Source organism: Schistocerca nitens, chromosome 10 (assembly GCF_023898315.1).
Source record: "Schistocerca nitens isolate TAMUIC-IGC-003100 chromosome 10, iqSchNite1.1, whole genome shotgun sequence".
NCBI lineage: Eukaryota > Metazoa > Arthropoda > Insecta > Orthoptera > Acrididae > Schistocerca > Schistocerca nitens.
In genome coordinates, this window is record NC_064623.1 from 92,478,480 (window position 1) to 92,502,478 (window position 23,999).

Below are 23,999 nucleotides of genomic sequence, written 5' to 3' on the forward strand. Positions count from 1 at the left end.
AGTGTCAGTTTTGTGTCGGAGAGAGGAGACTTCTTGAATCACAGGATTCAATCCGTCCTGTGGTTTCGTTAGTCGCTTGGAGAGAAGTATGCTGATTAGTGAATTATTGAATCGCGACGCAATTTGTGTGTTGCATCGTCACTAGGAGGGTGGGAGGGTTACAATTAACTGTCAGTTTTGTGTCGGAGAGAAGAGACTTCTTGGATCACAGGATTCAATCCGTCCTGTGGTTGCGTTAGTCGCTTGGAGAGAAGTATGCTGGTTACTGATTTATTGAATCACGACGGAATTTGTGTGTTGCATCGTCACTAGGAGGGTGGGAGGGTTACAATTAACTGTCACTTTTGTGTCGGAGAGCAGAGAATTGAATCACAGGATTTAATCCATCCTGTGGTTGCGATAGTCGCTTGGAGAGAAGTATGCTGATTAGTGAATTATTGAATCGCGATTCAATTTGTGTGTTGCATCGTCACTAGGGGGGTGGGAGGGTTAGAATTAACTGTCAGTTTTGTGTCGGAGAGAAGAGACGTGAATCACAGGATTTAATCCATCCTGTAGTTGCGTTAGTCGCTTGGAGAGAAGTATACTGGTTACTGATTTATTGAATCACGACGGAATTTGTGTGTTGCATCGTCACTAGGAGGATTACAATTAACCGTCAGTTTTGTGTCGGAGAGAAGAGACTTCTTGAATCACAGGATTTAATTCATCCTGTGGTTGCGTTAGTCGCTTGGAGAGAAGTATGCTGGTTAGTGATTTATTGAATCGCGACGCAATTTGTGTGTTACATCGTCACTAGGAGAGTGGGAGGGTTAGAATTAACTGTCAGTTTTGTGTCGGAGAGAAGAGACTTCTTGAATCACAGGATTCAATCCGTCCTGTGGTTGCGTTAGTCGCTTGGAGAGAAGTATGCTGTTTACTGATTTATTGTATCACGACGGAATTTGTGTGTTGCATCGTCACTAGGAGGGTGGGAGGGTTACAATTAACTGTCACTTTTGTGTCGGAGAGAAGAGAATTGAATCACAGGATTTAATCCATCCTGTGGTTGCCTTAGTCGCTTGGAGAGGAGTATACTGGTTACTGATTTATTGAATCACGACGGAATTTGTGTGTTGCATCGTCACTAGGAGGGTTTCAATTAACTGTCAGTTTTGTGTCAGAGAGAAGAGACCTCTTGAATCACAGAATTTAATCGTCCTGTGGTTGCGTTAGTCGCTTGGAGAGAAGTATGCTGGTTAGTGATTTATTGAATCGCGACGCAATTTGTGTGTTACATCGTCACTAGGAGAGTGGGAGGGTTACAATTAACTGTCAGTTTTGTGTCGGAGAAAAGAGACTTCTTGAATCACAGGATTTAATCCGTCCTGTGGTTGCGTTAGTCGCTTGGAGAGAAGTATACTATTTACTGATTTATTGAATCACGACGGAATTTGTGTGTTGCATCGTCACTAGGAGGGTTACAATTAATTGTCAGTTTTGTGTCGGAGAAAAGAGACTTCTTGAATCACAGGATTTAATCCATCCTGTGGTTGCGTTAGTCGCTTGGAGAGAAGTATACTGGTTACTGATTTATTGAATCACGACGGAATTTGTGTGTTGCATCGTCACTAGGAGGGTTACAATTAATTGTCAGTTTTGTGTCGGAGAAAAGAGACTTCTTGAATCACAGGATTTAATCCATCCTGTGGTTGCGTTAGTCGCTTGGAGAGAAGTATACTGGTTACTGATTTATTGAATCACGACGGAATTTGTGTGTTGCATCGTCACTAGGAGGGTTACAATTAATTGTCAGTTTTGTGTCGGAGAAAAGAGACTTCTTGAATCACAGGATTTAATCCGTCCTGTGGTTGCGTTAGTCGCTTGGAGAGAAGTATGCTGGTTAGAGATTTATTGAATCGCGACGCAATTTGTGTGTTGCATCGTCACTAGGAGGGTGGAAGTGTTACAATTAACTGTCTGTTTTGCGTCGGAGACAAGAAATTTGACTTACAGATGGTCCTCCATCCGGTAACAGTGGCTGCGTTAGTCGCTTGGAGAGCTGTCGGCTGGAGACTGATTTATTGAATCGCGACGCATTTTGTGTGTACCATCGTCGATAAGGGATGGAACGGTGAGAATTAACTGTCACTCTTGCGTCGGAATCAAGAAACTTTACTTTCAGGAGAACGTCCATACGGTGACCGTGGTAGCGTTAGACCGTTGGAGAAAAGTCGGCTTGAGACTGATGTAATGAATCGCGACGCAATTTGTGTGTTCCATCGTCATTACGAAGGTGTGAGGTTTCCAATTAACTGTTGGTTTTGCATCGGAGGCAAGACACTTGACTGCCAAGAGAACGTCCATCTGGTGACCGAGGCAGTGTTAGACCCTTGGAGATAAGTCGGCTGGAGACCGATGTATTCAATCGCGACGAAATTTGTGTGTTGTATCGACACTAGGACGGTTACAATTAACTGTCAGTTTTCTGTCGGTGGGAAGAGACTTGAATCACAGGATTTAATCCGTCGTGTGGTTGCGTTAGTCGATTGGAGAGAAGTATGCTGGTTACTGATTTATTGAATCACGACGGTATTTGTGTGTTCCATTGTTATTAGGAGGGTGGGAGTGTTACAATAAACGTGAGTTTTGCGTCGGAGACAAGATATTTGACTCACAGATGTTCCTCCATCCGGTAACAGTGGCTGCGTTAGTCGTTTGGAGAGCTGTCGGCTGGAGACTGATTTATTGAATCGCTACGCATTTTGTGTGTTCCATCGTCAATAAGGGATGGAACGGTAAGAATTAATTGTCACTCTTCGTCGGAATCAAGAAACTTTACTTACAGGAGAACGTCCATACGGTGACCGTGGTAGCGTTAGACCGTTGGGGAAAAGTCGGCTTGAGACTGATGTAATGAATCGCGACGCAATTTGGGTGTTCCATCGTCATTAGGAAGGTGTGAGGGTTCCAATTAACTGTTGGTTTTGCGTCGGAGGCAAGACACTTGACTGCCAAGAGAACGTCCATCTGGTGACCGATTCAGTGTTAGACCCTTGGAAATACGTCGGCTGGAGACCGATGTATTCAATCGCGACGAAATTTGTGTGTTGCATCGTCACTAGGAGGGTGGGAGGGTTACAAGTAACTGTCACTTTTGTGTCGGAGAGCAGAGACTTGAATCACAGGATTTAATCCAACCTGTGGTTGCGTTAGTCGCTTGGAGAGAAGTATGCTTGTTAGTGATTTATTGAATCGCGACGCAATTGTATGTTGCATCGTCACTAGGAGGGTTACAATTTACTGTCAGTTTTGTGTCGGAGAGAAGAGACTTGAATCACAGGATTTATTCCGTCCTGTGGTTGCGTTAGTCGCTTGCAGAGAAGTATGATGGTTACTGATTTATTGAATCACGACGGAATTTGTGTGTTCCATTGTTATTAGGAGGGTGGGAGTGTTTCAATTAACTGTCTGTTTTGCGTCGGAGACAAGAAATTTTACTAACAGATGTTCCTCCATCTTGCAGCAGTGGCTGCGTTAGTCGCTTGGGGAGCTGTCGGTTGATTTATTGAATCGCTACGCATTTTGTGTGTTCCATCGTCAATAAGGGATGGATCGGAAAGAAGTAACTCTCACTTTTGCGTCGGAATCAAGAAACTTTACTTACAGGAGAATGTCCATACGGTGACCGTGGTAGCGTTAGACCGTTGGAGAAAAGTCGGCTTGATACTGATGTAATGAATCGCGACGCAATTTGTGTGCTCCATCGTCATTAGGAAGGTGTGAGGGTTACAACTGACTGTTGCTTTTGCGTCGGAGGCCAGAAACTTGACTGCCAAGAGAACGTCCATCTGGTGACCGAGGCACTGTTAGACCCTTGGAGACAAGTCGGCTGTAGACCGATGTATTCAATCGCGACGAAATTTGTGTGTTGCATCGTCACTAGGAGGGTGGGAGGGTTACAATTAACTGTCAGTTTTGTGTCGGATACAAGAAACTAGACTGCCAACAGAACGTCCATACGGTGGGCGTGGCAGCGTTAGACCCTTGGAAAAGTAAATTAACGCAAGGGTAGCAGAATATCGAGGCCACATGCGGTCATCGCTAGTAAACCGCGCGTCACGGAGCTTCAGCTCCAAGTAGGAAAGAACAGTTCAGGCGAATGGGAACGATGGAGTCCGGGTCTACGACATTCCGTTTCATGACCGTAGTTTTTTAGTAAGTCTTGTCTCAGATCAACCAGCACAGAACCAGCCAGCCGTGGAGTGCGGCAGAGCTGTACTCAACTGACGAAACTCATGCTGTGTTACCCCAACCAGTACTGGTGGGAGAGCTGGTGGACTACCAGCAGCAGTGCAGTACCAGGTGCTGTACTCTCCGAGCGTTGGATGGAAAACTACCAGGGTTCCTGGTGGACCACCGTCCTTTACTCCTAAGCGCCTCCGGGTGCGGGGCCTACCAGGCCGGCAGTTCTGGGTTCAACGCCTGCCACGTACACCACACTGTGGATGGGGTAGTCCAGCGAAGAAGAGGCACAGAGTGGCGTCGAGTACAGTCCCTAAGCCGGTAGCAGCTGTCTATGCTGTTCCAGGCTGGACTAAGCATCCGTATCAACGCAAGAGGAACGTCTTCTCACTGGGATGCAGACGCAAGGACTGGCGCAGCGTCCGACACAGAGAGTCTGTCCGTGACCAGGGCAGGAGGCAACTACGGCCAACAGTACACCACCCTTTGTAAAGTTGTTCAAATGGCTCTGGGACTTAACTTCTGAGGTCATCAGTCCCCTAGAACTTAAAACTACTTAAACCTAACCAACCTAAGGACATCACACACATCCATGCCCGAGGCGGGATTCGAACCTGTAAAATTGTCGCCGGCCGGGGTGGCCGAGCGGTTCTAGGCGCTACAGTCTGGAACCGCGTGACCGCTACGGTCACAGGTTCGAATCCTGTCTCTGGCATGGATGTGTGTGATGTCCTTATGTTAGTTAGGTTTAAGTTGTACTAAGTTCTAGGGGACTGATGACCTAGGATGTTCCCACACTACTTAGGGCAATTTGAGCCACTTGACATCGTGCAGAGGCGTTCTCTGTAGTAGTCAACACTGGTGAATTGTCTGTGTATGATCTTTCAGTTGTCTTCGCTTCCGTTCGCTGCAGTGTCAACGTCGACACTGAACTCGCTCTGTTGATGCAACTTTACTGTTCAACAACTTACCTATTTCGTGGTCTCGTTTTCTTAACTAAGGTCAATATTGTGCTCCAACCAGCGATGAAAATACGGGATGGTTATAATTAAACTTCCGCTACTTGAGCCAGTGTAGACGGAAAAGTATTCATCGTATTGGTACCTAATTCCAAAGGAATAATGTTCAGATTTGCGCTACAGGATTTGCATTGAATGAGATTTTCACTTTACAGCGGAGTGTGCGCTGATATGAAACTTCCTGCCAGATTAAAACTGTGTGCCGGACCGAGACTCGAACACGTCACCTTTGCCTTTCGCGGGCAAGTGCAAAGGTCCCGAGTTCGAGTCTCGGTCCGGCACACAGTTTTAATCTGCCAGGAAGTTTCAGGATTTGCATTGTTAGCAGTGTCAGTGTCAATACTTGCCGCTAGGCGCCGGCTCTGTCACGGCGACGTAGAGATAAAACACAAACATCAGTGCGCATTGCAGTTTCAGAAAGCGAAAATGGTTCTGCACAAGGCGTGTAGGGCTTTACCTGTACAGTTGTTTTTATCGAAATAACAGCAACAGCGCTACTGCTCTTCACCAATATCGACCCTTCAAAGGAACACCCAGAGATCCTCTCTCCGCATTGGGGTTGAAGAACACGATTCGGAATTTGGAATAAACTAGCGATTTCGGAGTAGCTCCTGGGAGAGTTCGACGGCCAGTTGCTATGGCTGAGAATACTGGACTCAACGTGCGATCTCTGAACACTCCATGGTCCGCCGTAGTAAAAGTGCTGCAAATGATTGTGAAATGGTATCTGTGCAAACTTCAGATGCAGACGATCGCAACATTGGGCAACGTTTGCAACCTGGGACGCAAGAATGGTAACCAAGTAAACAGAAGAATGCTGAAGATTGGATGGGTAGTTCACATAACTAATGAGGAAGTATTGAATAGAATTGGGGAGAAGAGGAGTTTGTGGCACAACTTGACAAGAAGAAGGGACCAGTTGGTAGGACTTGTTCTGAGACATCAAGGGATCACCAATTTACATTGGAGGGCATCGTGGAGGGTAAAAATTGTAGAGCGAGACCAAGAGATGAATACACTAAGCAGATTCAGAAAGATGTAGGTTGCATTAGGTACTGGGAGATGAAGAAGCTTGCACAGGATAGAGTAGCATGGAGAGCTGCATCAAACCTGTCTCAGGACTGAAGACCACAACAACAACAAAAACCAAGTAACAAATGTTACCCTCTCATATGGAAATTGAAATGCCTTTCTTTCAATGGTTTATTCGTTGTTTCTCTTCTGCATGTCCTTACGAATATTCCACAAATATTCATTGTCTTGCGATCACTTGATTTCATGGGGGACCTCTCAAATAGAGAAATTAGAACCACATTGCACAATCGATCCTTAATGTACTTCATGCCATATCGTATTTCCAACTTGTACACAGGGAAAAGCAACCACTTCTTGATTAGTGAATTTATTTAATGACAGTTAATGATTACATAGGCGCTGACAGTAGTTTCAATCACATATTGACGTTTAGTGCAAATCAGGAAACGGACAACTGACAGATGATGAGATGTCTCAAGTTTGTGAATCAGTAGTATCCATGGTATCCGTAGCCGAGAGGAGCAGCAGCGTATCCCAGGCCACCGTAGCCGTAGTATCCAGCATATCCAGGGTACCCGTATCCATATCCACCGTAGAGTCCAGAAGAGTAGGCCAGGGGGGCGGAGTAGCCGAGGCCGGTGGCGTAGGCCAGGCCGCGCTTCTCCTTGGGGGCGGACTCCTCAGCGGCGAAGACGGCGGCGAACAGGCACAGGGCCAGGACCTGAAAAGTAGAGCGTGGTGTCACATAAGGGAGTGCCAACTCAAGCAACACTGACCTATTCACTTTGAGCACATACATGTGGAGTGAGGCCAACTGTATATACATATATATATATATATATCCCACAGGGTTCTGTCTTGGGCCTGTCGTTAAGTCTGATATACGAGGAGGCGTATTTGGAAATAAGGTCCGATTAGGTGCGGAATGGAAACCACAGTGAAAATTCGACGGAGCTTTGCACAGATGTGTTGGGCAGTGTGTTTAGTGTGCCTGTCCATCGCTTCACGTCGCTCTTTTCAGTTTGGAGGGCAAAGTGGTCACATAGAAATGCCTAAAACAACAGTCTATCCTGCCAAGTACGTGGATCTTTAGAGAGATTTCGCCTGAAGTTATGCTGCCCACGTAACATCAATGTCATGCGTTTCTTTCTTTAACACACTTTTTAGCCGCACTCTGCAGGAGCAATGAAGATGCCCCTGCAGCTTTTTCGATGGGAAGCGTTCGATAACCCACAATACAGCCCTTCATTAGCTCCCATCGTTGTTCATATCTGCTCACATGAACTTTTGGCTACGTAGACTGGAAAATTTGTACAACGCCAGGCAAATGTCTAAGTCGGAGCGGCGACTATTTAGAGAGGTAGCTGGAAGGTGTGACTAACTGTTTCGAATTTTTTTTTTTTATTTTCACTGTGGTTTTCATTTCGCAACCCATCGGACCTTACTTTCCGAACAGCGCTCGCAGGATGAAAGCTTACTGGTGCCTTAGAAACTGAACCTGACTGCTCATATACAGTTATGAAGCTATAAGGCTTCGGGACCCACATTTATTACACTATCAGGGAACCATATGCCATAAATTTCAACTTTATAGATAAACCCATTCCTGAGAAAAACAGGTCTAAACAGGCGGAGGAACAGGCGACAGTCGCATAACAAATGACAAATTTTTTTTTCGTATGACATAATAACAAATTAACAATTTTCGGATTGTTCCCTTTACTTTCAGTGTGAAAAGCTGCTCCTAGATCCATTTCATGATTCTAGGTCAACGCAAAGCAGTGAGAGAGACATCACGTACATTATGCACGCAACCAAAAATCATGATTCGTTCCGAATTCAGCATCGAATGTGTTAAAAATTTCAAAAATAGCTGGGATGAGTTTCAAAATCATATGAATAATCGATATATCAACGTGCGCTTGATACTGCGGGCCTTGTGAAACAAGGTTTTTTTGTTCAAATTGCTGCCCGGGGCAGATACCCCCTTTCCCCGCCCCCTTCCACCCCCCTTTCCTGGGTCCTGGTCTATGTAAAGGAGACGCAAGGCATGGCGGCTAAGGTCCTTACCGAATGTAAAGTAAGGTAAGCAAGAGACGTGAAAAGACAAATGCACCATCTAATAGGAGTTGCGTAGATGGTGTTATAAAACCTGCAGGAGGAGCATGGACAAATGTTGCTGGAGGTTGTAATACAGGTGTGGTGGAGGCCGCTATCCAGCAGAGGATATCGAATGACTGATGATGATGATGGTGTTGTTGTCCACACTAGCTGACTAGGTACAGGTGAGGAGCTTACCACGATCTTCATCATGTTTCTTGGTTGCTTCAGACGACAGCTGCTATCTGATACTGGCCAACATGCAGGTGGCGGCGTTTATATACTGCTCGGTTTCAGTAGACCGTGTTGCAACGGCTCAGCTGCTGGACGACTTGGAGTGGGTGGGGTTTGCAGGGTGCAGGTTTGACGCGTGTTAGCAGCTGACGTCGCGACCGGACGTTGCCCATATGTCGCGCTGCCACGCCATATGCGACGCGCCCGCGCGGAAGGCCTATCAGAAATCAGATCGCCAACCCACCGGCCTTCCGCTCGCTGCCAACAGGTGGTCTCTGCAGCCATCAAGGTGACGGAGTGGCCAGCATCGAGCGGTTGTAATTCAGCAGGCGGTACAGCTAGTGTGAATACAGCAGTCACATAGCATCAACTCCTATTCGATTGGATATAATTTTATTCGTTAAGGGGCCCTCATACACTCAACATTTAATGCGCGATACTGACAAGGGAAGCTCCCCATTGCACCCCCGCGGATTTAGTGGCCAGAGTGCACAGTGACTAGCCCGTCAAAAACTAAACTCAGATCGAGCATGAAAACAGGAAGGTCTACTGAGCTGTCAAAAGAGAAACAGCAAATGGTGCAAGAACAAAAAGCAACGGCAAGTGGACGAACCGTGTTCAAAACTCCCTCATGCCATTTTTTTTAAGACGCCCGGTCATTGAAATGTTTGTTGTTTTTCTGTGGTCGTGGCAGTTGTCATACTATACAATGGTTATAGAATATGAGTCACGTGGAAAGAACGCGCTACCGTCGCAAGTAAATGTGATGAATAGTGAGAGCAGGCGAGATGCTACACAGACGTCTCACAGAAATGAGAACAACAAACAAACGGCTGTGAACCATGTTACAACAAAGTTATTCAAGAGTCAACACTTCCAAAACAAAACGCAACTTCAAAAACGTTATTTACATACCTTTTGACAGAGCACAGAGCAACTGGGTGATTGTGAAACTGTTGCTTTCATTTGTTGCAGCTTATGTGACAAGTTGTTATGTTTTCATCGTTTCCTTGGAAGTGATCGCATTCACATTTATACGAACACCTATATCGAGCAACGAGGCATATCTCACTCACTTACTAGTCGTACAAATTAGGTGCGTCAATAAGGGATTGCTGTCACATGACACACGCACTGTTACTAATACCGTGTATGACACACCAGACGTATTTTCTGGTGGAGGAATCGATTCATTTGTCGCCTTGTCATCAAAGGTTTGCGGTTCCCATTTGAAGTCTCTTCCTTTCGCCTGCTAATAGAGCAGTTGTGCAGAATCAACTGTCATTATAGGCCCCGACCTTACACCTCACCGTTGGAAACGGACGTTGCACAACGAAACAGACACAAATTTAAAGCGAGAAACAAAATTGGCCGTAGGGAGGTTTCAATTCGGCTCACCCGCTGGGTAGTCCCGCACCCAACCACTTAACTCCTCTATATTGCACTTCCTGTTCTTGGACCGATCACTGTGTGCATTTTACTTTTTTTTTCACAGCTCCTGTTATCATGCTTGATTTGTATTCAGTTTTTGGGCCCTATTATCACTAAATCCGAGGGGGTTTGATGGGGAGTTTCTCTTGTGAATAATGATTGTCGAAAAGACTGTCTCAGCATGTATGAAACTCAAAACAGTCTTACGTGAAATTAAAACCAAGGGCGGTAACGTTAAGAGTTCAATGGGAATTCCTCTGCATTAAAACACCGGAATTCCCATTGAATGCAGGAGAGAGTGGATAGGTGGAAAGAGTGCATTGAAGCACTATATGAGGGAAGAATATAATAATTCCAATTCCAAAGAAAGCAGGTGTTGATAGATGTGAAAATTACCGAACTATCAGTTTAATAAGTCACGGCTGCAAAGTACTAACACGAATTCTTTACAGACGAATGGAAAAACTGGTAGAAGCCGACCTCAGGGAAGATCAGTTTGGATTCCGTAGAAATGTTGGAACACTTGAGGCAATACTGACCCTATGACTTATCTTAGAAAATAGATTAAGGAAAGTCAAACCTACGTTTCTAGCATTTGTAGACTTAGAGAAAACTTTTGACAATGTTGACTGGAATACTCTCTTTCAAATTCTGAAGGTGGCAGGGGTAAAATACAGGGAGCGAAAGGCTATTTACAATTTGTACAGAAACCAGATTGCAGTTATAAGAGTCGAGGGGCATGAAAGGGAAGCAGTGGTTGGGAAGGGAGTGAGACAGGGTTGTAGCCTATCCCCGATGTTATTCAATCTGTATATTGAGCAAGCAGAGACGGAAACAAAAGAGAAATTCGGAGTAGGAATTAAAATCCATGGAGACGAAATAAAAACTTTGAGGTTTGCCGATCACATTGTATTTTTGTCAGAGACAGCAAAGGACCTGGAAGAGCAGTTGAACGGAATGGACAGTGTCTCGAAAGGAGGATATAAGATGAACATCAACAAAAGTAAAACGAGGATAATAGAATGTAGTCGAATTAAATCTGGCTATGCTGAGAGAATTAGATTGGGAAATGAGACACTTAAAGTCGTAAATGAGTTTTGCTATTTGGGGAGCAAAATAAGTGACGATGGTCGAAGTAGAGAGGATATAAAATGTAGACTGGCAATGGCAAGGTAAGCGTTACTGAAGAAGAGAAATTTGTTAACATCGAATATAGATTTAAGTGTCAGGAAGTCGTTTCTGAAAGTATTTGTATGGAGTGTAACCATGTATGGATGTGAAACGTGGACGATAAATAGTTTAGACAAGAAGAGAATAGAAGCTTTGGAAATTTGGTGCTACAGAAGAGTGCTGAAGATTAGATGGGTATATCACATAATTAATGAGGAGGCATTGAATAGAACTAGGGAGAAGAGAAATTTGTGGGACAACGTGACTAGAAAAAGGGATCGGTTGATAGGACATGTTCTGAGGCATCAAGGGATCACCAATTTACCATTGGAGGGCAGCTTGGAGGTTAAGAATCGTAAAGGGAGACCAAGAGATGAATACACTAAGCAGATTCAGAAGGATGTAGGTTGCAGTAGGTACTGGAAGAAGCTTGCACAGGATGGAGTAGCACGGAGAGCTGCATCAAACCAGTCTCTGGACTGAAGATCACAACAACAACAACATGAGGGAAGGATCTGTCTGATGACGTGATAGAAGAAGAAACTGGAGTCCGTAGGGAAAGGATAGGGAATCCAGTATTAGAGGCAGAATTTGAAAGAGCTTGGAAGACAGGAAGGACAAACAAAATTCCATCGGAACTTCTAAAATCATTGAAGGAAGCGTCAACTGAACGCAAATTCACATTGACGTATAGAATGTATGAGACTGGCGACGTACCATCAAACTTTCGAAAAAATATCATCCACACAATTCTGCAGATTGCAAGAGCTGACAAGTGCGAGAATTATTACACAATCAGTTTAATAGGTCATGTATGCAAGTTGCTGAGAAGAATAATATAGAGAAGAATGGAATAGAAAGTTCAGTCAGATGACGACTATTTTGGCTTTAGGAAAGGTAAAGGCACCAGGGTGAAGGACAGTCAAGACACGTTCATAGGATGTGTTGACACGGAAAAGCATGCAGTATGGCGGAAGATGTTCGAAATTCTGAGAAACATAGTGGTAAGCTATAGGGACTGACGAGTAATAAACAATATGTACAAGAGCCAAGAGGGAACAATAAGAATGGAAGACCAAGAACGAAATATATTATTTATTTTATTTTGCGTATGGCAATACAGCGACAATATTTTATATATGTACAAGAATATGTAAACGAAATGTATAAAACAAAACAATGTGTAAATAGTACATGTGTAAAAAACAAGCAATAGCACAAAAGGATAAATTACAAACTCTCAAGACAAAATAACTACACGTTAAAAGCTTGGCAATCCTGACTAGAAACTCATTCATATATTTAAAGCTCAATATCTAGATTGCACAGACAATCCAAAGTAGAGGGTTTCACATATATAACCCCAGAGACAGTTCCGGCGTATCTTCTTAAGGGGCATTCCAAGAACGAAATGCTCGGATTAAAAAGGGTGTAAGACAGGTATGTAGTCTATGGCCCAGCTGTTCAATATACACACCGAGAAAGCAATGATGAAAATAAAAGAGAGGTTCAAGAGGGATTAAAATTCAGGGTGAAACGATATCAGTGATAAGAATCGCTGAGGGGTTTGCTATCCTCAGTGAAAGTGAATTACAAGATCCGTTGAATGGAATGGACAACCTAATGAATGCAGAGCACGGATTGAAGGTAAATCGAAGAACGACGAAAGTAACGAGAAGTAGCAGAAGCCAGACGAGCAAGAAAACATAAGAATAGGTGGTCATGAAGTAGATGTAGATGAAGTTAAGGAAGTTTTCTACTTAGGCAGCAAAAAACCCGTGATGGACTGAGCAAGGAGGATATAAAAAACAGGCTAGCACTGGCAAAAAGGCCATTCCAGCCCAAGAGAACTCTACTAGTTTCAGACATAGATCATAATTTGAGGAAGAAATTTCTGAGACTGTACCTTTGGAGCACAGCAGTATGTGGAACGGAACAGAATTTAAGCATTTGAGTTGCAGTGCTACAGGAGAATATGGAAAATTAGGTGTACTTATAGGGTAAGAAATGAGAAGTTTCTCCGCAGAATTAGCGAGGAATATACACTGCAGCGCCAAAGAAACTGGTATAAGCATACGTATTCAAATACAGAGATATGTAAACAGTCAGAACATGGCGCTGGGGTCGGCATTGCCTATATAAGCCAACAAGTGTTCGGTATAGTTGTTAGATTGGTTACTACTGCTACAATGGCAGGTTATCAAGATTTACGTGAGTTTGAAACGTGTTATAGTTGGCGAACGAGCGATGTGCTACAGCATCTCCGACGTACCAATGAAGTAGGGATTTTTCGGTATGACCACTTCACGAGTACACCGTGGATATCAGGAATCCGGTAAAACATCAAATCTCCGACATCGCTGCGGTCGGAAAAAGATCCTGCAAAAACGGGACCAACGACGACTGAAGAGAATCGTTCAGCGTGAGAGAAATGCATTCCTTCCGCAAATTGTTGCAGATTTTAATGCTGGGCCATCCACAAGTGTCAGAGTGCGAACCATTCAACGAAACATCATCCGAAAGGACTTTTGGAGCTGAAGGCCCTGTCGTATACCCTTGATGACTGCACGACTCAAAGCTCTATGCCTCGCCGGGACCCGTCATCACCGACATTGGACTGTTGATGACTGGAAACATGTTACTTGGTCGGACGAGTCTCGTTTCAAATTGTATCGAGTGGATGGACGAGTAAGGGGATGGAGACAACCTCATGAATCCATGGAGCCTACATGTCAGCAGGGGCTGTTCAAGCTGGTGGAGGCTCTGCAGTGGTGTGGGGCATGTGCAGGTAGAGTGATATGGGACTCCTGATACGGCTCTGACAGGTGACATGCACGCAAGCATCCTATCTGATCACCTGCGTCCATTCATGTCCGTTTTACATTCCGACGGACTTGGGCAATGGCAGGATGACAATGTGACCCCCCATTTCCGCTGGCCACCAAACTCCCCAGACATGAACATTATTGAGCATATCTGGGATGCCTTGCAATGTGCTGTTCAGAAGAAATCTCGAGCCCCTCGTACTCTTAGGGTTTTACGGACAGCCCTGCAGGAGCCATGGGGTCAAATCCCTCCAATACTACGTCATACATTAGTCGAGGTCATGCCGCCCCGTGTTGCAGCGCTTCTGCGTGCTGAGTGCGGGGGAGCTACACTACGTTAGGCAGGCATACCAGTTTCTTTGGCTCTTTAGTGGTACATCTGGCAAATAGTTGAGGACGCAGGGTGCATGTGCTACTCTGAGACGAAGAGGTTTGTGCAGGAGAGGAATTCGTGGCGGACTCCATAAAACCAGGCAGAAGAGTGGTGACTAAAAAATAAAAAAAAGGAAACATCGGTGATCCACGAATATTATTTATGATTTGCGCAATATATATGGAAGAATACTTTAGAGATTTGAAAATGGTGACGCTCGGTCATTATATTTTGGAATATATTGTAGTAGTCTTGTACAATACGGGGTTGTTCCTGTTGGGTTGGGGCTTCAGCTGAAAACCAGTATGGCGTCTCAAACTATGCATCGAAGGGAGATGGCGTGCAAGTGACGTAGATGGTAGTCTGCCATCTCATTAGTCAAATTTCAAACGCACGTTCAGACCTGCCAGATATTTCTCTGCACTTTCGCAGAGTTTCCCCAACGTGCTGTTCCACACTCCCCAACATGCTGTTCCACGCCATGACGTCAGAAACTCCGCACGCTCAACGTCCGGATGCACGGTCCGTGTGACGACGGCTTAACTCCATCACATCTGCGCCTGACACCCGAGAACAAGAGTGGTGCATTTTTCGACAGGATAATGCTCATCCACAAATATCGCGTGTCTCTATGAACTGTCTACGTGATGTGGAGGTGTTTCCATGGCCAGAAATATCCCATCTATCCCCGATAGAACATGTGTGGGACAGCTCGCAAGTCATTTCCTCTCAACGCCAGTGTCCAGGATTTCAGCCGCCATTTGCAACAGTCGTAGGCCACCTGGCTTCCGGAGGGGATACAAGGGCTTTACGTCACATTTCCCAACCGAATCATTGCATGCATCCAGGCCAGAGGGGAACAACGTCATACTGATAAGCAGGTTCATACTCCCTAGTTCCTTTGATCTGATACCCACTCAACACGTGAAGTTTCATTTAGTCTCCTCCAAGCCTTCTGCGCGATACACTATTTTTTGGCAGGCGGTGTAGTATTGACTCCAGGAACTGAGCTGTTTACCCGAAAAAGAGATGTATTATTTACAAAAAATTAAATTATGGATTTAGTAATGCTTCGGTTTAGGTCATCAGTACTGAATCAAGTCATCATTAGTAAGGAAGGACGGTAGTATATGACTTATCGTCACACTCGCGTCGACGACGAAGTCGTTGAATAACAGGCTTCGAGTTATCACCTTTTTACATCTACACCTACGTACATACTCCGTAAACCATGACACGTTGTACCACTGCTAGTCATTTCCCTTCCTGTTTCATTCGCAAATTGAGCGAGGGAAAAACTAGTCTATATGCTTCCGTACGAGCCCTAATGTCTCTTATCTTCATCGTCCTTAACCCTTTCAGGTACATAAGAAAACTAAAGTGCTAGTGATTAAAATTTTTGTATCTCTGTGGTAATTGGAGGTTTTTTAAACAAAATATGTTATTATTTCAAACATTTTTATTTGTACTGCTAAAAAAAAGCTGGGACGTATTTGTCCCTGTGGTCCTTAAAGGACAGTTACAGATCACATTACACTTAATACATCGAAAAATTACAGAGGCTGTGTAATTTTGTCTATTTGATGTGAAATTCTGCAAAACAGTTTCTGCTTGAAGTAAAGCATAAATTAACACCACACTGTTCACAAATAAGTGCGATTTTCATCACACTTTTAAGCACAATGAACACATCTCTTCCTTACGTCTGATTTTATCATTCGGTACTCTGGACTCTTTGGATTGCAACTGGTCTGCAATCTTCTTGATGTTTTCACTACTGTTTATAAATTCCTTTGTCGACTTGAATAATTTCCAATTAGATTTCTCGCAATGCATTGTCTGAACCTAGGGATGATAGTGTTGATTTGAATCCTGATTCGCCTGCCAATTTGGAATATATTACATACGCATGGTTTATACCAATGTCAAGAAGATCAAAGAAAATTCTCAGGTAATACTTAATCTTTGCCTTCCTGTCGATCTCATAAGTCACTTTCTTCTGGTCCATAAGGCCCACCCCTCCCATCCACTTCTTGTACTTTCTTATCATAAGAGGACACTGAACATTGATCTTTTCAGAAGAACCAGACTGACGCCTCTTCACTGTCGTACATGGTATTGGGGAAATAAAATTAGTCAGTAGAAATCCATTTGAGGATTGTCAGACCATTGCTACTGAGACTGTATGAATCACCTCTTTTCATTTCCTTGTCTGAAGGGAATGTCTTTGGGATGTTTTTATGATTGGTGCACACTGTTCCACATGATCTGATATTTTGTAAACCAGGGTAATATTGCCAAGCTGGAGAGTTAAAAAAGGACCAGAGTATTTTTTTTCTGCGTGTATAAATCACACTCAAATAGGTAGCCAGTTTCTGAATCACATCTGCACCACATTTTGAAACCCCATTTGACTGGCTTATTTTTCACATACTGTCGCATAATATTATGTCCTTTGAATCTGATCATATGCTCATCTACAGATTAAGCCCTAGTTGCACTAAGAGACTCCTGGAAGGTTTTGTTCAAATGGGTAATTACAGGTCTCACTTTGTATGTGCGGTCTTCCTTTACTGACTGATCTGCACTGTTGGAAAAATGTAAGTACTTTCGAATCTCTTCAAACCTACGTAGTGGCATAATCCGAGCTATATAAGCAAAACCTAAATCGGGTTCAGTTGCCCAGTGGCTTCTAAATGTAGGTAAAATATGGTACCCCATTACCAGGTTCATACCAAGAAATGCCTCGATTTCATCTTCATTTGTGCTGATTGTTCTGCATACCGAATACTTTCAGGATTATATCATGCACCAAATCTTTTAGGCCAATAGTGGAAGAAAAAATTTCAAATGGCGGTGGCATTTCATGATTTTCACTGAATACTAAACAAAAGCACTTTCCCAAATTCATGATTAATGTTATCACTGAACTGTCTTGATTGTTAAGTTCTGGACCATTCAAATTCTGGTAAATCTGGAAGGGAATCAGGTACCTCAGCATTTGGTTCTGATATTTCGTCTGTATGCCTTTTTTTGCTAGGTGGGCTACGTATTTCTTTTTCAGGATCTTCTATAATAACATGTTCTCTTTTATCTTCCATATCTCCTTCACGAAAATTTTTATCTTCTTCATCCAGCAACAGATTATCTTCGTCATCACTACTGCAAGCCTCCAATATCTGCATAACACTTTCATCAGTGATGAAAAATTCTCTTTTTCTGGAGCACATGACCTAAAAGCAGATTTGAAATTATACCAGTACAAATTTTTTCCACTTATTTAATAAAATGAGAGATAATATATTTTCAACCGAATTTTAAATACCATTCAGCTCGTTTTTTTACGTAATAGTAACGATTTCATGACATTAAAAAACAAGTACACAAATTAACATTGTGGTACATTGGGACAACTATGTCCCAAAGAATGAAAATAAAGATTTCCACTGATGAAATACAGTTATTTTCTAAATGAATGGTCTAAAGTAAAAGAGAAACTTACTTGAATATACTTTCAAGCTTTGACAGTAAGGCAGAGAGCACAATACGCACACAATAAGTGAATAAATTTGTGTGTCTGCTCGAAGTGAGAACCACCAACAATAACCGACGACTAATGGTAGTTATAGTAATTGTTGCCACCAAAGATGTACGATATTAAAGAAAACAAATATCTCTGCTTCAAGTAGAGTATCTGCAGCACATCAAGTGTGATTACAGTCCAATTAGTAAGGTGATTTATATGTGGGACAAATGTGTCCCATGTACATGAAAGGATTAAGCGAAGTGTACGTTGGCGGCAATAAGAAAGTTGTACAGTCAGCTACAGATGCCGGTTCTCTAAATTTCCTCAATATTCTCGTAAAGAATGTCGGTCTTCCCTGCAGGGGTTCCCATTTTAGTTCTCGAAGCATCTCCGTAGCACTTACGTCTTGTTCTCACCCACAGGTATAAAATGTAGCAGTCTTCCTCAGAACTGCTTCGATATCTTCCTAAGGCACGGATTCCAAACACTCGAGCAGCACCTAAGAATATGTCGCACTAGCGTCCTATATGCGGTCTCCTCTACAGATGCGCCACTTCCTAAAACTCTGCCAACAAACCAAGGTCGACCATTCACCTTCCACGCTACAATACATATGCTCATTCCATTTCATTTCGCATTGCAAACGTTATATCTAGTTATTTAATCGCCGCCACTGAGTCAAGTAGCACACTACTAATGTATTCAAACACGGAATTGTTTTTCGTATTAATCTGCCATAACTTACATTTTTCTCCATCAAATGGTTCAAATGGCTCTGAGCACTATGGGACTTAACAGCTATGGTCATCAGTCCCCTAGAACTTAGAACTACTTAAACCTAACTAACCTAAGGACAGCACACAACACCCAGTCATCACGAGGCAGAGAAAATCCCTGACCCCGCCGGGAATCGAACCCGGAAACCCGGGCGTGGGAAGCGAGAACGCTACCGCACGACCACGAGCTGCGGACTTTTCTCCATCTAAACCTTGATGGCATTCATCACTAAGCCGTCCTGCGGCTCGCGTTGGTGCCGTTGTTAGGTTGACATCGTTTAGTTGGTATAGTTACTGTTGTCATCTTCTTCTTGTGTTCATTGGCGCCACTCCGTTTGCAAGCGTTGTCTGTTTGCTAGTGGCAGCAGCGGTAACGGTGGTACTGTCTTTGGGGCGACGTTGTGGTGTTTCCGTGTCGTGCGAGTGGGTAGTTTGGTTGGGGACGGACGAGTAGCCAGGTCCGCGCAGCGTACAAACATGCCAGGAACACTGGCGGCACGCATGCACTGTCGGATGGAAGGGCTGTAGTCGCGAGGGGCACAACCTCGTTGTCAATCGGACCCAGCAAGTTGAGTGGACCTTAATTCAAGTAGTGAGACATGCATCATTGTGAGATCTCGCCATTTGCTTGCGTGTTACTGCCCGCAGTGTCGCCGAGATGAAGAGCAGCGAGTGGAGCTTTTGGGGAAGGCGAACCTAATTAGCCTTCCTCCACTTCTTATTATTAATTGTTTCATTCTATACGTTATTATTGGTGAAGTTCAATCAGTGGTATTTTTCCTGCCTAGTGGCCGCTAACGCCCCAGTTACCTACCCTGGAGCTTAGTGTATGTTACGGCAGTGTACTTTTCTTCGCCTTGCCGCTGCTGTCTGGTAAGGTGTGTAGTTCGACAGCTTCCTTGGTTTGTGGGTCAGGTGGTGTTTTTTTCCCCTATTCTGGCAGTAGTGGTTCCTTTCTGCTTCCGGATGCTCTGAACACCGGAGTCTGAAGACGTAGTGCTGACTGCCGGTTCCGGCTTCGGTGTGTTATTCCATCGTTGCATTGGTCACTGCACGTTAGGTAGATTCGGGCAAGTTTTGAGGCACTTTCATAGGTTGATCCTTGGAGAAACGACTGCGCCGCCCCCCTTCCCCTTGGTTTTGTCAGATTTGATGATTATTTTTTGTAACAATATTGTAATGACTGTAATTTCAAGTTGAAGATGTGTAACTGGTTCTTAAAAGATAGCTATTTACGCCTTCAGCCGTCAAACAGTTTTTAAATTATTACTATTGGGGTCTTCAGCCGAGAAATAGTTGAATTGTTCTCATTAAGGCTTTCAGACATGGGTGTTACTTGTCTTAAAATTTTGATTACACAATTGTATTCTAGCAGTGAGATCTTAATGAATGTTCTTTAAAAAATATTTTAATAACTGTAATTGCAATTTGGAGAAGTTAACTGGTTCTTAAAAGATTGCTATTCAGGCCTTCAGCCATGAGACAGTTTTTAAATTATTACTATTGGGGCCTTCAGCTGAGAAATAGTTTGAATTTGTTGTCATTATGGCCATCAGCTGTGGAACACTTATTAATTTATTGTCACATTTTATTTGTTGTTGTTTCCAAAGAAAGTGTACGTGCCGGCCGCTGTGGCCGAGCGCATCTGGGCGCTTCAGTCTGGAACCGCGCTGTTGCTATGGTCGCAGGTTCGAATCCTGCCTCGGGCATGGATGTGTGTGACGTCCTTAGGTTGGTTAGGTTTAAGTAGTTCTAAGTATAGGGGACTAATCACTTGAGATGTTAAGTCCCATAGTGCTTAGAGCCATTTGAACCATTTTTTGAAAGTGTAACTGAACTGAAAAGATCGACGTCACTGCCGAGAAGTCCTTGAATGTTCACTCACTTAGGGAATATTACCTGAAAAAAAATCTGATTTCAGATACTTTATCACCATTTAGTAATCTTAATGCGATTCTTATCAAGGAAAATATAGACCCATTTAAATTCCACACGTCAGAACATACAGTGATTTCTAAGACATTATCAAATCAATACTTAAACATGAATCTGTTGACGTTTATTACTCGTTCACATTTTAGCTAGAGTACCTCTAGATGCGGAGCCGCTATGTCAATTTTCGACGCTCAGACTCCACCAGTATATCAGACACAGAATCTGCATGTACATCTACATTCACATCTGCACCTTGCACAACTAACTGTGGTGGACGTTACTTCATGTTCCCTTGCGCCTCCCCCCACCCCCCCACCCCCTTTCTATTTCGTGCTGGGGAAACTCCTGGGCTGCCTGCGTGTGAGCTCGAATCTCGCTAAGGTCACCTTCATGGTACACTATGTGATCATAAGTATGTGCTGCCACCTATTGCCAGGTTCTCCATATCAGCGGCCTCAGTATTCCTTAGACATCGTGAGAGAGCAGAATGGGGCGTTCCGCAGAACTCACGTAGTTCGAACGTGGTCAGCTGCTTGGGTGTCACTTGTGTCATATGTCTGTACGCGAGATTTCCACACTCCTAAACATACCTATGTCCACTGTTTCCGATATGATAGTGAAGTGAAAACTTGAAGGGACACGTACAGGTCAAAAGTGAACATACCGACTTCGTCTGTTGACTGTTGACTGACAGAGACCGCCGACAGTTGAAGAGGGTCGTAATGTGTAATAGACAGACATGTATCCGGACCATCACACAGGAATTCCAAACTGCACCAGGATCCAACGTCAGTACTATGACAGTTTACGCTCCTTACACCAAGCGAGGCATCGTTTGGCATTTACCAGCGTGATGTGTGGCTTATGAGCAGGCGTTCGACCATGATATCCAAGTTTTATCACCTCCCACTTAACTGTAATAGTACTTGCAGTGGAACCTGATGCAGTTTGGAATTCCTGTGTGATGGTCTGGATAGATGTCTTCCTTTATTATTCAATATTTGGGATAGTAATTTTTAATCAAGATTTTCTTTTGATTTTAAGCTTATTATACACTCCTGGAAGTTGAAATAAGAACACCGTGAATTCATTGTCCCAGGAAGGGGAAACTTTATTGACACATTCCTGGGGTCAGATACATCACATGATCACACTGACAGAACCACAGGCACATAGACACAGGCAACAGAGCATGCACAATGTCGGCACTAGTACAGTGTATACCCACCTTTCGCAGCAATGCAGGCTGCTATTCTCCCATGGAGACGATCGTAGAGATGCTGGATGTAGTCCTGTGGAACGGCTTGCCATGCCATTTCCACCTGGCGCCTCAGTTGGACCAGCGATCGTGCTGGACGTGCAGAGCGCGTGAGACGACGCTTCATCCAGTCCCAAACATGCTCAATGGGGGACAGATCCGGAGATCTTGCTGGCCAGGGTAGTTGACTTACACCTTCTAGAGCACGTTGGGTGGCACGGGATACATGCGGACGTGCATTGTCCCGTTGGAACAGCAAGTTCCCTTGCCGGTCTAGGAATGGTAGAACGATGGGTTCGATGACGGTTTGGATGTACCGTGCACTATTCAGTGTCCCCTCGACGATCACCAGTGGTGTACGGCCAGTGTAGGAGATCGCTCCCCACACCATGATGCCGGGTGTTGGCCCTGTGTGCCTCGGTCGTATGCAGTCCTGATTGTGGCGCTCACCTGCACGGCGCCAAACACGCATACGACCATCATTGGCACCAAGGCAGAAGCGACTCTCATCGCTGAAGACGACACGTCTCCATTCGTCCCTCCATTCACGCCTGTCGCGACACCACTGGAGGCGGGCTGCACGATGTTGGGGCGTGAGCGGAAGACGGCCTAACGGTATGCGGGACCGTAGCCCAGCTTCATGGAGACGGTTGCGAATGGTCCTCGCCGATACCCCAGGAGCAACAGTGTCCCTAATTTGCTGGGAAGTGGCGGTGCGGTCCCCTACGGCACTGCGTAGGATCCTACGGTCTTGGCGTGCATCCGTGCGTCGCTACGGTCCGGTCCCAGGTCGACGGGCACGTGCACCTTCCGCCGACCACTGGCGACAACATCGATGTACTGTGGAGACCTCACCCCCCACGTGTTGAGCAATTCGGCGGTACGTCCACCCGGCCTCCCGCATGCCCACTATACGCCCTCGCTCAAAGTCCGTCAACTGCACATACGGTTCACGTCCACGCTGTCGCGGCATGCTACCAGTATTAAAGACTGCGATGGAGCTCCGTATGCCACGGCAAACTGGCTGACACTGACGGCGGCGGTGCACAAATGCTGCGCAGCTAGCGCCATTCGACGGCCAACACCGCGGTTCCTGGTGTGTCCGCTGTGCCGTGCGTGTGATCATTGCTTGTACAGCCCTCTCGCAGTGTCCGGAGCAAGTATGGTGGGTCTGACACACCGGTGTCAATGTGTTCTTTTTTCCATTTCCAGGAGTGTATTTCATTTGGTATGATTGGTTTATTGTTTGTTGCTGTTTTTGGTGGTAGTCTTTTATCTTGATTGATTTTTCCTATTCCTCATGTGATTGCTGTAACTTATTATTTGAAATTTTTAACTATCACGGTTGTTGTTTCAGGCGCTTATTTGGGTTATCTTATTTCTAAGTTCGATTTTTCTCATAATTTATTTTCTTTGAATATACTGTCTTTTGTTAGATTTCCTGGTTCTATATGGTTTATGCCTTTTTTTTCCAACTAAGTTTGTTAGATATATACCTTTAAAGTTAGGTTATTATTAATCAAAGTCTTTTGTTTATGGTTGGGGTGAATCATTAGGTGGTCAGGGTTCATACAGATTATTTATTTATTTAATTAGCTATATTCATGGTTGATACGACTCAAATTTTAAGCTTTATCTTTTAAGTTTTATTTTTTGAATATTTATTTTAGTAATATTATTTTTCTTATACCTAAATAGCTTATAATTAGAATGTGACACTGAAGATCTTAAGAAAACATTTTTATTATTAGGTGTTTATAAATATAATTTATATTATATTTACAGTGAAAATGTAATGTTTTAGTTAAACTACATAAATTTAGAAATGTTAACGGAGTTTAGCCGCTAATATGAAAAGTTAGCAGCTTTCATATTGGAAATTTATTATTTCATTGTGTTTTGGTTGTGTGAGTGTTTTGGAGAGACTGAGAGAGATAATCGAAGACATACGTAAAGTGAGAATGTGATATTTTTTTAAAACTATGTAAATGTATGCGTGAGAAAGCTGTTGTGCAATAGGGGAATTCGTGACGTATGTCCGGGTGAGCTTGATTTTGTAAAAGGCAGCGAGGAGCGACGTTGAATATTAACTT

General features: G+C 44.0%; 1 protein-coding gene across 2 annotated transcripts in view; it reads right to left on the reverse strand.

The window, feature by feature from the left end:
• Positions 1–6,629: 6,629 nt before the first annotated feature.
• LOC126210611 (cuticle protein 6.4-like) overlaps positions 6,630–23,999 on the reverse strand; it is a 230,521-nt gene continuing 213,151 nt past the window's right edge. Inside the window, exons 1-2 of one of the 2 annotated variants that reach the window (XM_049939905.1) lie at positions 8,577–8,704; positions 6,630–6,999 (exon numbers count right to left, since the gene is read on the reverse strand). In XM_049939905.1, the coding sequence (XP_049795862.1) occupies positions 6,766–6,999; positions 8,577–8,591 (249 nt within the window). In that variant the 5' untranslated portion in view covers positions 8,592–8,704 and the 3' untranslated portion in view covers positions 6,630–6,765. Of the gene's footprint in view, positions 7,000–8,576; positions 8,705–23,999 lie in introns of those variants that run through there. The other variant, XM_049939906.1, reaches the window with a different exon arrangement.